Source organism: Daphnia pulicaria, chromosome 12, assembly GCF_021234035.1.
Source record: "Daphnia pulicaria isolate SC F1-1A chromosome 12, SC_F0-13Bv2, whole genome shotgun sequence".
NCBI lineage: Eukaryota > Metazoa > Arthropoda > Branchiopoda > Diplostraca > Daphniidae > Daphnia > Daphnia pulicaria.
The window spans coordinates 378,207-393,697 of NC_060924.1; the positions used below are offsets into that span (position 1 = coordinate 378,207).

At 40.5% G+C, this 15,491-nt stretch overlaps 1 protein-coding gene and 2 long non-coding RNA genes across 5 annotated transcripts; 2 read left to right on the plus strand and 1 right to left on the minus strand.

The window, feature by feature from the left end:
* Positions 1–1,532: 1,532 nt before the first annotated feature.
* Positions 1,533–2,951, minus strand: LOC124316714. The gene is made up of 2 exons (XM_046782659.1): positions 1,763–2,951; positions 1,533–1,658 (listed from the first exon to the last, which is right to left on the minus strand). Exons 1-2 carry the CDS (start codon positions 2,949–2,951, stop codon positions 1,654–1,656), a joined length of 1,194 nt encoding a protein of 397 aa, XP_046638615.1. The 3' UTR covers positions 1,533–1,653.
* A 2,261-nt stretch (positions 2,952–5,212) lies between these two features.
* On the plus strand, positions 5,213–9,657 carry LOC124316613. 3 transcript variants are annotated; one of them, XR_006911845.1, is made up of 6 exons: positions 5,256–5,270; positions 5,350–5,571; positions 6,199–6,300; positions 8,966–9,046; positions 9,120–9,537; positions 9,599–9,657. It is a non-coding gene; the product is annotated as an uncharacterized LOC124316613 (long non-coding RNA). The 3 variants fall into 3 exon arrangements; XR_006911847.1 differs by lacking the exon at positions 5,350–5,571 and having other exon boundaries at positions 5,213–5,270; XR_006911846.1 differs by lacking the exons at positions 5,256–5,270; positions 5,350–5,571 and adding an exon at positions 5,800–6,135.
* Positions 9,658–10,280: 623 nt separating this feature from the next.
* Positions 10,281–15,453, plus strand: LOC124316627. Its single transcript, XR_006911871.1, has 10 exons — positions 10,281–10,331; positions 11,028–13,312; positions 13,374–13,592; positions 13,655–13,766; positions 13,824–13,913; positions 14,199–14,262; positions 14,615–14,762; positions 14,843–14,979; positions 15,062–15,288; positions 15,373–15,453. It is a non-coding gene; the product is annotated as an uncharacterized LOC124316627 (long non-coding RNA).
* The last annotated feature ends 38 nt before the right edge of the window (positions 15,454–15,491 follow it).

The following is a 15,491-nucleotide window of genomic DNA, read 5'->3' on the forward strand; positions in this document are numbered from 1 at the left end:
GGATCGATGGACACGTCGGTCAATCACTTGGTCAATCACCTGGCCATCTCGTTTTCTTTTTCTTGAACCGGACTCTAAACCCATAATGGCTGATAGAAATGTTGACGGACAAAGAATGGAGGCGATACTCTATTAGTAAAAAAGAAACGGGACTCGTGCTGTTTCGTCGTCGTCATCCGTTCGAAAATGAAAAGTGAAAAGAAGGAAAAATGAATAAGAATTACATTTTTCCCCCTTCTCTTTCTTCACTTTTCGGTTGATTTGCTATTTTTAATTTTAATTTTTGCTGCGCCATGTCGCCATTGATCCGCTTGGCGTAACATGAAGTTGTTTGGTCCATCGAGTAATCAGCATGCCAGATGCGATAAAAACGTCAACATACGTCCAGCACCGGCCGCTCATGTTTTTCATTTCATTTTTTTTAAATTTTCTCGGGACGGGCAGAGTATTGAGATGTCGCCTGGGCTGAAATGATCCATGACATTTCGATTATTGACGTGTAGGAATTGGGTCCGGTTTCGTTAATTCCCATGACAACCATCTCTCCCTCCCCTCCCCCCCCCCCCCCCCCCTGTTTTTTTCAGTTTCGTTGATTCCTTCGACGGGTCTTGATTGGGAGCAGTGATAACTATGGTGTTTGTGTTTGTCCAAATGTCCCCTCCCCCCCCCCCCCCCTCCTCCTTGTTTTTGTTGAGGCTATTCCTCATCAATTTCAAACACATCATGCCGTTCGATCAGCAATAATCGATCGCGACGTCTCTGCTTAACCCAACCTTGCATGAAGGCGACATCAATTCCAGACCGGGAGACATATACAGATAATACTTGACGTGATGCTTGCCCGGCGCCATTACCCATTGGCCAAAAGTGTCGAAAAGGGCTTAGGGCAGCATGTGGCTTTAACTTGGCATTAATCGCTAGTTTGCAACAAGTTGCGAAAATATGACGCATGACAACATCATTGAAGGGTTTCAATAGGACTCTAGTCCTTTCATCCTCGTTTCTTTCTTTTGACGATCAACACTTACAAGATGTTTTTGTAAGACGCCGTTTAGCTGTTGGACGCAACCTGTGACACGATTCGACTAAATTCACCGGGGAGGGAGGAGGTGTTCCACTTTCGAAAAGCGCATTGTCGAACCGACGCCCAGCACCGAGGACGTTATTGATCCTGTGTGGAGACCGGTGGAGACTCCACTGGATGGATGATGATGAGCAGAGACTGCCATAGCAGTATATCACAGATCATTCACCGTATGTCGAGCGTGATTCTTCAATTTTCCCCAATTTTTCCCGTAAAGTAAATAATGAAATGGAAAAAAATCAAATTCAAATAGTGAAACTGTGAAAAACTTCCTTAAAGAAAAACGAGGCGTGCAGGCGTATTTTTTTCATAATGTTTATTTAAGCGAAATTTAAAAAAAAGAAATATTCATATCTGGCGATTAAATTTTTGCTACAGAAATTCCTATCCCCCAATGAATTAAAATCATATCAATAATATTCCCAGCCCCTTAAATTTCCCTTCACTAAATGTCCGTGTTGACGTCGCATTTTGAATCTTGTCGCCGCGATGATGATGTTGAAGCTCAAAGTCAAAGGGACGCGGCAATTTCCTTCTGCAACATGAAACCCGGGAAATGGGTTCGGTGGTCAATCTGTCGTAATAAAAAAACGAGAGTTAACCAGAAGAATAATTAATTTTTCTCCAATAATTAAATTAAATTGAATAAAATTTTTGCTTATTTTTTTTTTTCCAAACCTGTGAGTTCATCAGCGATGGTCAGTCCTGCGAATTCTTCAAATTTTATCGGCGCCGACAGATCGGCGGTCGTGTAATGGACACTAACGTTCCGATCCTGAAACGATTGGGAATCACGAAATGTGGCCAATTTGATTCTGCTCAGTTGAATGGGTTTGGGCACGAACTTCTCCCCGTTCCATTGGACGTGGTCTCTACTTTCTTCTAATAATTTTTTAACGGCGTCGAAATCGAAATCGTTGGCCATTTTCCCTGAAATGATTGAACTGATTCTATTCACGTCATCCCAACTGTTTGAATTGACCGAATGTTTCTCCGCTTTTTTAAACATGTCTGTCAATTTCTTTTGAGAGTCCTTGTCCAGTTTGTTGACGATTTCGTTCAAAGTTTTGGCCGTCTTGTCCGGCCGGTAATTGTCGTCATCCCAGAAAACAGAGTCCCAGATTTTGTCACTTTCTTCTTCGATGGTCGTCCTGGATGTGACCAGCAATCCTTTTAAAATATTGAAAATTTGAACTTCCGAGTTTCTAGACCAAACCTCGGAGTCATCAAATGTGTCCATTAGGATGTTTGTGGCCGTTTCCTTCAACATTTTCTTCTCGTCGTTGGCCGTCAGATAAATCTGATTTGTCATTTGAAATTTCTTTAAAAGAGTCAAGACCAATCGACCGGAAGTGATACTGTCGATGGTGATATACGCCTGTTTGGTTTGTGACGTCTGCGATGACAAACTGTACAGGAGTTTCAAATGGTTTAAATGTTCGGGGTTGGTCCGCATTAGATTGGCCAGTTTGTCGCAAACTTTCCGGTCATAACACGTCAGAGAAAGACTTAAAATTTTGCTCTTGTCATAGTACGTCCACCATGGATTCAGCCAAAAATCCACTGGGGGTGTGTAACTAGTAAGAAGGACCTTCTCCAAGGGGAGGACTCTCACTTGATCGGATTTAATTTCGTGGCCGACGATCTCGTTCAAATATTTCACGACTTGTTTTTGGACTTTGTTGCTCCACATTACAATGCGGAATCTCATCTCTTGTTGTTTCGTCACTACGTTGTAAGAACTAACGGCACTTGAGTGGTCCAATAGCGCGAGAGGAGAGTAGAAATACCTTGTTGGGCTGGCTGTTGCTGCCTCGTGATTATTGGCGCGTTCGTAAATTTCAACGAGAAAGTTGCCGTACTCCATGGAACTTAAAGTGTCCGGTGAGATTTTCAGTTTCGCCCAGGAAGAAGATGAAGCAACGGGGTTGTTTGACTGGCAGTTGCAGCAAACGGCCAAATAAGCCAAAATGATGGCGAGGATGTTTGTCATCTTCGGTGGAGGCCTGGAGGGTAATTTTATAATTCACAAAAATTCAAATCTTTGAAGTCAATATCGTTGTATAAAACTAGAAAAAAGGTCTACCTTATGTATCGATGTAATTAACGACGAATTAACAAGAAATATTGACACGACTTGACGTTGATGTGTAAGTTTGAAACTGAATATGAATTCACAAATGACTGCGTATTTATACTGAAAAATTGGGCAGATTCACTCGAATGGGTTTTTGTGTAGGGTTTCGGCAGCATTGCGTGTGCAAGTGTGTCAGGTTCCCAGATTAAATTATTGATTTATTTATTATTGATTTTCGCGATCCAGCAGCGAGTGGATGAAAGACTAGTATCAACAGAAATGTAATTGAATATTCCTGGCCAAGTGATACGAGTAATAACATTTCGGGTGCATCAACAAATCCGCTGTCTATACTGCCGGTTAGTTGATTAATTGTTGCCCAAATCCGCCCGATCCAAAGGTCCCATCCCACTTGCCACGTCGTATGGTCTGATAATCCTGTAGCTCGTTATGTTCTACTGGATTCCTAGAAATGACAGACGATATGATGCTCAAAATGAACTGCTTCTATATATCTGTTGATTTTTGGGGGGGGGGGGGGGGTCTTAGTTTATTCTTCTCGTTAAATTTTTCTCTTTTTATTTGTAATGTGAATAATTACGAATTTGATAACGAACACACGGACAATAAAAAAATAAGAAATTTTGAAATCATCAAATTAATGAAATAGAGGTCTATACCTTATTTGTGTAGACGGTCATGAAAATATGTGAGCACATCAGATGCACTTGAGACGATATTCGCTCGAATTTTATGATTTTATTAGGTGCGCCGTTTTCTATTTTTGTTTAAAAAAATCGTATTAAATATTCAAAAATGCTGGCATTTTCCCAACATGTTTGAAATGAGACTCATGAGACTTTGGTTCTATTTATGTGACTTTTTTCTTTCGTCTTCGCGACTCGATAGCGTGGAAAATATTTCGTGAAAACCGAACACGTCGCACTTGAATTTCGTGTCGAGGTTATCGACAGGCGACTTGACACGGTCATTGATTAAAACAGACCATCTTATTTCCCAATATGCTCATTTTTAAAAGGCTATAGCAGTCGAGTTTGAATATCTGCGTGTCTACTAGAATTTTATTCATTCAAATACGACCGATTGCCGTTTTATATCTTCTAAGCCAAATTTGACAGCTGATGATGAATAATGATCATGAATCTGTGTTATTTTACTATTCCTAGATTCTAGATATTTTGGCTGTTCTGTTTCCCTATTAGGTATCAGCCACAGCTTTTGCTACCAAACATTGGCTTTACATCCCTAAATTTTGGATGAATATGCAACAGGTAATAAGCACTATAACACTATTATTTTACTACCACATTAAGAACATTGATGACAATAACTTACAAACAAGATGATTGTATATCTTTCATTTTACAGGTTCTCTCTTGGCTCTTGAGTAATTGGTACTTCCAAAGCAGTCGATTGTGTCACTCAAGTAGTGATGTACTATGGTTTCCACTTCCAGCTAAAAAGCATGCAGCAAACTTCCAGGAAGCAGAGGTAAACATGTGCTTGTGTAATAAGTTCTTGTCTAACATGTCATTTGTGTCTGGATAGACCATCCAAGCCAAAGCCAAGCCCACCTCTGCGTCCAACTCAATCCATCCAGTAGTTAAGAAGCCCTGATTGAGACAACGTGTAATGTGGAACACATTTTTAAAAGCTCCCAAATCCCACTGATAGGGGCTGCACGTTGTCGTGTGTGTTGTGTCAATTGATTGTTCGGTGAGAGGCATGTGGGCGTTCGAATTAGCGGAATACGGTATGCATTGGGGATGGGGGAAGTTGACAAAAGAGTCGGCGCGTGTTCCAGCTTTTGAAGGTTATGGACGTTCAAAGATGGCTGCCCTGCATTATCGGCTTTTGTTGGTGCTCCAATGATGGGAAAATTTAAAAAAACTTGCAAAGATGTCGGGAGAGAGAAGGAGAAAGAAAAGTTGGATTTTTGATTATTTTTTCTGCTTTTATACCTCAGGCCATGCTGGCGGGAGGTACACACCTAATAGAGGAGAGAAAGGAAGGAATTTTGTGACGTAAGAGAGAGAGCTGCGCATGCGCCACTGTCTTCGATATTCATCCAGAAAGGAGCCCTTGGGTGTGTCTGTTTGTTTTTCTTTATCTCATTTATTTTATTTTCCCTGGCCTCTTATCGTCCCCACGACTATTTTTCTGTCAGGGCTGGGCTCCGAGTAGGTATTAGTAAAAGCCCATCGTTCTTTTTAGCTGCGTAGTTTAGTCGGTCATTAGACCCCATCGTGAACGGGGAAACTGTTCACGATGGGCTCTCATCGCTCGTCCGTCCATTATTTGCCGCTGTCCTCTATTCCTACACTCCCCCCGTTTTTCTGCGAGAAACTTTTTTTTTGATCATCTTCTGCTGGAGATTATCAGAAATTGGGTGAGTCTTTTTTTCACTTTTTCATCAGCCTATTTGTACATTGCATTTGTTTTTTGGGGCTGATTGGACGTTGGGGGTTTCACGCTAGCGGCTAGCTCTATCCTCGGGATAGACGTGGGTTACACACGAAAAACAGAACAACCAAAATTATCAAAATGGTATGCGTTAAAAAGGAAAAGGGACCACCCGCGGGAGTCTTTTGGCTTATCAGTTCCAAATGGCGCGCGCGCGTGTGTGTGTGTGTGTATTGCGTTTGCTCTCGGGAGATTATCGCTGTTATTACGCTTATTAACTTAGGAGGTTATCGCCCATGTCTCCGTCGTTCACTCAACTTGTTCTCTCTGTTTTTAATCCCCGACATTTCTGTTTTGTAAAGAGAAAAGCAAACGAGGAGGCAAACAAGATAGGCGAGAGATCACTTCAGACTTTGCACCAAGTCTGAACCTTTGATCAAAATGGAAATGTATGTGTGTACGTTTGCTGTGTGTGTGTTAATCCACCCGTTTTTTCACGACAGCCTTGATGGCATTCCTTTGTTTTTTTATCTTTTATTCTCTCTCAAAGGTGAATTTTGATCTTGTTCTCATTTTGATGTTTTGTATTATTTTTTTTTTTTTTTATATTTAGGTTGTTCCAAGGACCTGCGTTCATCTTTGGAGGTCAAGACAATTTGAAGTTTCTCCGAGACAGCCGAAAACGAGATGTGATGGGACGTCCCGTTGCTATTAGGTAAGTCGCTTATTTATTAATGTGGCCATTTTACATTAGATAAGTAAGCGGGGTTTTTTTTATTGTCGCTATGCGCGGAGAACGTTTCCTCTATAAATCCCCACACCTTATATAAAAATGTGTCGTGTGGTGGTGGTATGCACTTGGCGAGTGTGAAATTTGGGAGTTGCGTCTCTCTCTCTTTTCGTCATAGGCGACTTTCACTCTAATCTATAATACTCGCTTCTTTTTTGTTTCCTCTGTGGGATTCGGCGGGATGGTAGACACAATTTCAAAGGGAGGAATATCATACTCGACAATCCAACTGTTGCATCATATTGCGACTGACGGTTTTCCTTTTGGGATTAACTTTTGGACTTTTGCTTGTTTGTTTGGTTGGTTGAAGTTTATTTATTGAGTCCACTATCCACCATAAAATTTCCCGATTGTTATTTAAAATAAATGACAAAGGTTATTGAAGGCTCCATTGATTCGTACCCGTTTGTTTTCGTTAGATATGAGAAGCTTACAAAACAATGACGATCGCGTGTGTGTGCGAGTGAGTTTGTGAGTTTTATGGATCACGACAAAATAAAGGCAGACCTTGAAATCTGGATTGGACTTTGTTCGGTCAACACCTGGCGATTTCATCATTATGTGGCGGGTTATTTTTCAATTTCATTCTCGACTTAGTGACAATGGCGTTTCCACTGAGCCGTCGAGCGCTTCTCTGTCGGCCGGGGTACTCGCATTCAAAATCGAGTCAATTGCACAAACGTCAGATTCAAACGAGTGCGGAAAATGTGTCAAGTGAGAAAACGAGCGAATTTTTGTTTTGTTTTTCACAATGAACGGAAAATTTCTCAGCAAATGTGGAGGTTCATGTGCCTACAAATGTCGTCCGTTTTTTATTTATTTTCAATTTTCCATTTTTTTTTTTTTAAATTTTCATCTTTTATCTTTATAAATAAGAAACGTCCAGAAATGCCGCGTAGTACGTCGTCATTGGCCTCTTATGGCTCATCACACAAGTTTTATTTTGTTTTTTCTTTATTCTTTTCTTTGAATTGTAATTGGAAAAAAACCGACCGGTTGTCTCATTCCCATCGAAGCACACGACTTCCTATCGCCCTCATCCTTTTATTATTAATTTTTATTGTATTTCTTTCTTTCCTTCGTTTTATGGTTAATGAAACGTATCACGGATGAACCGAGCGACTATAACCTCCAACCTACTGAAAAGGATTGGGTTGCAGTTGATGCTCCCGCTCATTTACTCGCCTGACGTATAAGATGGAGAGGCAATTAATAGATAACGATATACGCTGCTGGATAGGGTGTCACCGCTGTCGTCTAATATTCTTTCCTAAATAGTTCGCGAGATAGTGCGACCTCGTCGCCTTGCCCTTGAGACATTTTTTATTTTTGTATTAAAGGTTTGTATTCGCCATGGGCGAATGTTACCTGCCCTTGGCATATCTTCTAGAAAGAGAAATTGTTTTATTTTTTCGAAAAAAAAAAAGACATCCGCTGCTGTCGTTGTCATTTTGGCTGCTGGTTGCCCTGACCGCACCTCGATGTCGAATCACGCTCAAATCTCGAATTCCTTCTCGCTTTGCAAAACATGAAATTATCAGCATGCCTGATGCGATAAAAACGTCAACATACCAGCACCGGCCGCTCATGTCTTATTAGAAATTTCCTTTTTCTTCTTTTTGCATGGCCCTATATTTTTTTTATTTTTATTTTTTTTTAGTTTTTTGGGATGGGCAGAGTCCTATTCAGATGTCGCCTGGGTAATGATCACTTTTTCAACATGGCGATGACCTTTCGATTGACGCATCATAGAAATTGGGGCTTGATTGGAAGCAGCGATAACACTGGTGTTTGTTTGTGTCTAGGATTGAGAAAGGACGGAGTCGTGACAGACTATCTCCCCTTCTCCTTGTTTCCCCCCCCCCCCCACATCTCGAATATGGATCGGCATCCATTTTCCTTTCTTTTTCGTCCGTCACTAACCCACTCATGGTATTGGGTATTAATATTATTTTTTTTTTTATTTTCAATATGTTTTTTAAGATCGCCAGTGACCTTTATCACCAATTGAACAGGTGAAATGCACACGGGGCGTGGCCAGAATAGCGAGGGATTTGCTCCCAACACAATCAATTTGCTATACGCCACGGTGATGATGGGAACACTTTTAACTGTGTGTTACGGAGCTACCTGATTAGCATACTACAAGCCTTGTCTGTTTGTTGGTTTCTACTTCTTCTTGTCATTTAACGACTCTGTAGGGAAAGAAGAAAAACAAAAGAATCAAAGAGAGCGTGAGCGTTTTTTTTTAGTCAAGAAAAGTTGAGAACTCTCCCTTGGAGGAGGGGCGGCCCGCTCAATTTATTCGCAACAAAATTCCTTTCGAGTCAAAAAAGCTGGGCGCGGTGGCCGTGTCGAACGACAGTTTTCGTTCAAGAACAAGGACCCGGGCAACAACTTTTTATTGTGCATTAATAAAAGGTGCTTCTGTTCGCGATGATCACTTTCAACTTTGAAATGATCAAACATATTATTCTTTATCTCTACGCCGTTTGCATTTTCACTCCTTTCACCACTGTGATTTCCCGGAATCGAATCCGTCAAAGTTATTTGGACATGTGTAACTAATTTGCTTTATATTTTTTTATAGTTGGGGGCCGTTATTTTAAAACATTTTCAGCTGATGCCATGATTGGAACGACTGCTTTTCGTACATGAAATGTGTGCAGAGGTAGGTCTAAATAAATTTACAACTTCAACTTTATTAATCAAATCACTCATTTTTTTATCCTGTTTATTTTCAGGCGGTGCATATTTGAGCAAACTTCTCATGAGGACAGAGGACAGGGAAACACGGAAATAACTGGCGGACATGTTTGAAAAAAGTGGAGAAATGGCAAGAGGTGGAAAAAATATTACAAGAAAGTAGAGACCACGTTCAATGGGACGGAGAGAAATTTGTGCCCAAACCGATGCAACTCAGCCCAATTTGGCCAAATTTCGTGATTCCCCAATCGTTTCAGGATCGCAACGTTCGTGTCCGTTACACGACCGCTGAACTGTCGGCGCCAATCAAAATGATGGAACACGCAGAATTGACTGTCACTCCCACCTCGTGTGAAGATCTGCAGAGAATGGGACACAAACTGAGCGGATTTTATTCCGTCAAGGGATCGAAGAAGATGGAAACCGTTTACTGTGAATTCTATCCCAATCAAAATGGTACGGTGACGTGTTTTTCTTTCAATTGTCATTGTTTGATCTAAATCATTTTTGTTTACAGACTAAACAGAAATGGATCGGATACACTGACGTCGATTCGGCGTCCGTCCATTTCTACGTGCAGAGAAATTCTGATTTTCAAACACGATGAACTCTTATTTCCGGCCATACCAACCTCTTGCTGGTTGCGGGACTCAGAAACGGACTCGATTATGCACGAACCCAACGCCGCTCAACGGCGGCCGCACCTATCCAGGTTTCAACTTCCAGAAAGGCGATTGTACCTTTCATCTGTCCAGGTACAAAGAGTTTGACCGTAAACTCAAACAGATCGAATCCACTTCGTCCTTGTTTCCACTTTTTCTCGAGGACTTTATTTACCGGCTCATTTGTATGCCAAGTTGTTGGTTAGCCTCGAACGCCAAGATTCGGTCGCTGACCCGAACCCATCACTCAAATGTTACATAGAACTGTCGGTCTAACTTTGGTAGTTTTGTGGTGCCAGAGAGCCGAATATGAACTTGAAAAAGCCGCAGAGTCTTTGGTCAGATTTACACATCCGATCCCATTTCCGAGTTTAATTTAGAAACCAACGTCGTTCATCAATCATTATCACTTTCTTCGTTTTATCTTTGCTGCTAGATTTGCCCTTTCGCCCGAAACCCACGCAGTTGCAAATCAAAATGTCATCGTTTGGCAAACAATTAAAAAAGCTGCAATTTCATTTTTATGTTTTTCTTTTTATTGCAGCGGGAGGAGTTCGTGACGACGATCTCGACAGATCTTAGATGAGGGTGAGTGTCGACTTTCTTTCATTTTTCGGGTGGCCGGAAGACAATTTCATTTATGTGTGGCCCTTATGTTTTTTTGTAATGGGAACATTGTCGGTATTAAATAACCTCGGAAGTTGTTGGCTCTTGCGGGAATGATTGGATGAGTTGATGAGCTCGAGATAACGCAACAAAGTCAATGCGCTTATCGGAATCCATCCATGCCCACACAATGTGTGGGCACGGGTATGTCATGGCATGGTATGTCCAGCAGACAAATATAGTTGACGTGCATAACTATTATTTACTAGACAACCCAGTCGGCAGTCCTCACTATGAGAGGATGATGAACAATTAAAATCTGCCCAAATTGCGGCTTAAAACGTCCCATTAACTTCACCCCCTCTCACGATCACGATTAGAAATCCGAGCAAGGAAAAGTATTGTTTTTGAGGCGTGCCCTTGTGATCATCTTCTTATTCCCTTGGCTCCTTTTCCACCACCCGTGAACACTCCCGAAACCGACAATCTATTATCATATACCGTACAGGTAGGTACACGTCCTATATGATGTAACAATCGATATGTTCCTCCATCCATTCTCGACCTTAAAGCCAACCACATCACGTTTTACTATATAGTTTCGCCAAAGACTTTCGTCTTTTGTTTTCCGTTTGTACTTCCACTTTGTGTAAACAAAGTGTTTTTTTCTTTTTCTAGATTCAACAACCGCAATCAATTTGCTGCCTTCCTTTTTCGGCTCGGCGGACACGCCATTCTTCTGCCAGGACGTCCGGCGGCGGCATCCGGGAATTGATTCATCGTCGACTGAGGGTAAACCGTAAACGGACTCCATTGATCAACAGGGCTCTGATTCTCGACAACATTACCCCGATTCGATTCCTGTTCAAAAAATAGGAGAAGAATCAAACATCTTCCAAGATGAAGGTAAAAGTTTCGCCACTCCTGCAAATGAGAAGAAATGTCAAGAATAGAGAATAGTCCGATGTCTAATTCATGGCATTACCTTCGTTCACCACCGCCAAATCGACCGGAATTGGAGTTCATTGTGTTTGAAAATCAGAATTTCTCTGCACGTAGAAATGGACGGGCGCCGAATCTACGTCTGCGTATCCGATCCATTTCTGTTTAGTCTGTAAACAAAAATGATTTAGATCAAACAATGACAATTGAAAGAAAAACACGTCACCGTACCATTTTGATTGGGATAGAGATCACAGTAAACGGTTTCCATCTTCTTCGATCCCTTGACGGAATAAAATCCGCTCAGTTTGTGTCCCATTCTCTGCAGATCTTCACACGAGGTGGGAGTGACAGTCAATTCTGCGTGTTCCATCATTTTTATTGCTGACGACAGTTCAGCGGTCGTGTAACGGACACGAACGTTGCGATCCGCTGAAACGATTGGGGAATCACGAAATTTGGCCAAATTGATTGGGCTCAATTGCATCGGTTTGGGCACAAATTTCTCTCCGTCCCATTGGACGTGGTCTCTACTTTCTTGTAATATTTTCTCCGCGTCTTCCTTAGAAATGTTGACCTTGTTGGAACCATCGAGATCGTTTGCCATTTTCTCTGAAATAATTGAACTGACACTACCTACGTCATCCCAACTGTTTGAGTCGTAATTGTGTTGGATGTTTTCTTTATTCTCTGATTTTCTGTCATATTCTTCTGAATTATTCCTTGACTTGTCAGTTTTCTCGTTTGTCATCTTTTATTTTGTTTTTCATTCGCATCTTTCGTTTGATTTGATTGTTTAATAGTTTCTCCTTCTCGTTTTATATCCGCGTCCTGAGTACCCGAAAGCATTTCCTTTTTTAACCAACCATTTCTCCACATCAGAAATTTGCTAAAAATTTGCACCGCCTGAAAATAAACAGTAGGCCTATAACAAATGAGTGATTTGAAAATAAAGTTGAACTTGTAAATTTATTTAGGCCTACCTCTGTAGTCTGCACACATTTCATGTATACAAAGAAGTCGTTCCAAAAATGTTTTAATATAACGGCCACATCTATCAAAAATCTAAAGCAAATTAGCTACACATGCCCAAATATCTATTTTATAAGTAGAAAAGAATAAGAGAATAAGAAGGGAACTCACCGTTTAACGTGTGTGTAAAACAGGAATCCATTAAATAAATCCGAATATGTGTTGTCACAAATTCTCACACTGAATCACTCACAAACATATTCACACGCTGCACGAAAGAAATCGAATGACAAAACGTCAAAGAAAAGAATATCCAAAACAATCTGGCCGCAGCGCCTCTGACGGGGGTAGTAGCCCAGCAGTCATAAATGATTAAATGGGGTAGAAAGGGGCTGACGTTGCTCCGGGAGATTCAATACTACACCAAGAGGCAAAAGAATAATACAGTAGCGCAACGTCAGACTGCAGGCAGAGCACCTAGCGGTTTGATTTGCTCCAGCAAAGCTGTAAGATACAAAAGTGAAATTTAAGAAAGCGCAATTTCAGATTGAATTAATTTATTTTCCCGTATTTAGTAGAAAATTACACATACTAGGACTATTTAACAGTTACACAACATAATATAGGAGGCCAACTCATACTCATGCATAATTTGCTACAAGCTATACAGCTAAAAGCATAACAGCTAAAATGGTTATTGGCCCCCGGGATCCGGAGGCCAATAGTTTTTTTTCCCTTTTTAGAATTTGTTTTGAAGTTATCAGTTATAACTTATGAAAGTTACGACGTGTAATCTGTAGACTGTAATGTCATATTGTCTGTCAGTCTGTGACTGTGAGCGCATGCTGACTGCTGAGTCTGTGACTGTGCAAGTGCAACTAACTTAAGATTCAAAACTTGACTACTAGATGTCGGCAGTGTCGGCCATGTTGTTCCTACATCGTGAAACGAGGCAAAATTTGGGCGGAATGGGCGAAACAAATTGTTGCTAATTTATACTTAAATTCCTGTGTTTTCAAATACCGAGTTGAACTTCGTATCTTTTTCAGGTTTATCTTGACCTAGTTTCCTTATTATTATATTATAGTAACTTATTTCTTCAAATTCTAGATGCATAGGCTACTGTCAGTCATTCCAACAAGTTTTTACTGATGAGCGCCAAGAAACTTTCCATCCATTAGATCCTCATGCTGTCAAAAGCCTAAAAAGTTTGAAGCCCACATACAGTGGAATACAAATGTGTGGAGATAAGATATTTTCCCATTACTGCTACCACAACAACCACACCACGTCAAATGCCTTTCTAAATTCATCACCCATATGATAAAGGTAATAAGCATCAATATCACCTATCACCAAGCTACTGCAATACTTCATGACACTTACTTTAGCATCACGAAATTTATCTCAAAAGGTGGAGTAATGCTGTTCGCTGTTGGTTGCTGTGAATTCCGTTTTTACAGTATTTTCATCATGGACATTTCAGTGTGCTTCTCAGAGAAGGTAAAGATTTACATGCTTTATCAATTTTACATGTAAATTGTAATATATTTTTTACAGAGCATGCAAGATCCCCATCGTGGATCTTCATTTTTGGTATTGTTCATTTTTATTAGTTAACCCGTTGGCTGCTACCATTTGCTTCTCCATGTAAGTGAATTTTATATGTGTTTAGGGTATGAAATCCTGGAAATATTGCTTACTATACTAGCTCTGGTCCACATTTTGTTTTCTTGTGAATACCTTTTCCCATGCCATCTACATGTAGATGTTAAAATGGTTTGATTATCATACGTAGGCTACTTTGTGATACTATTAACTATTTCTTTTTTTAATCTTGTGTCTCACATGAAGTATTCAAACACAGTTCATTTTCATAATAATTCAACAGCCGACTGATGTCTAAACTAAACCCAATTTATTTTTCTCCCATAGGATCGAAGATACATAAGCCTCAAATATCCAATAACATTCAGCACATTTTGAATGTTTATTTAAGGTAAATATTGACATGGATTGTTTTAATTTAACAAAAAAGAAAATCAGGGGGAAGTTGAAAATTGTCTAAGCTTAGTGTCCTGTGTTAATCACATTGTTCATTTGTTCATAATCAGTAATCAAGTTTATCATACATGTGTAAAAGACCTATAAGTTACGAAGCTGCAGATGAACTTGACCAATTGATAACCAAATGTGACGAAAAAGAAAAAAACAAACAAAACAAGACAAACTGTTGCAATCGAAGGTGGCATGATGTGGGGAATCAATAAGTTCGTCGTAGAATGAATCTAGTGTTCAATTAATAACTAACGACGGTTAAATCTTTTCAACAAAATTAATTATCTTCCTAGGATCACGACATTGCCATTGTGGTTTTGAGTTCGCCACTGAAAAACATCCGGTTCAGCTCACTTCCCACGAAACCAGCCAATTCATCAACTTTTAGTACTTACCAGAACAAGACAGCCGTCGCTACTGGATGGGGGGCAACACAATCAGGTTTATACACAACTTTACAACTATCGAAAGTTTTTAATGGGCACGCTCAAACTCAGACTTAATTTCAATTCAATTGACAGGCAGTTTTTCGTGGTTCTTGTTGAAAGCGAACCTTACAATTCAAACTACTGCAAACTGCCTCAAACAGTACCCCACCGATTTTAATGCTGTTTTTAAGATGTGCGCTAAGGGATTGCGCAGCCAAACTACGTGCCTGGTAAATCCAAACAATTTCAGCTGTTTCACCAGTACTCGCATTTTTATTTTATTCATTTTTATTTAAAATTCTCAACACATAGGGCGATAGTGGTGGTCCCCTAATGGTTAGCGGAGTTCAGGTGGGTATCGTCAGTTATGGCAAAGGTGCGTGTGATTCCAGCCCGTCCGTATTCACCCGAGTATCTCCATATCTGAACTGGATTTCCAGCAAACCGTTGGCTTGGAGTATCCCTTGATGATGGACGACTCGGCCCTTCCTCACCTTCCTTGTATTTCTTCCTATCGTCCTCGTGTAGCCTACATCCATGTGAGTATGAATGTATTCACGAAAATTTTTCTTTTCAATTTTAATTTCTGAATCCCCAAATTCTGCACTTGTATGGAGTAACAGGAGATGTCCCCAATTGCCCAGTGATACTTGCCCTTCATCCTCCAAGGTAGGACACATTTATTTTTCACTATTTGCGGGTCAGTACGGTATTTTGATCAGACTAACAAAAACAAACTAGC

Excerpts from the sequence above, each read along its gene's own strand:
- LOC124316714 (XM_046782659.1), bottom strand. The coding sequence starts at position 2,951 with ATGGAGTACGGCAACTTTCTCGTTGAAATTTACGAACGCGCCAATAAT.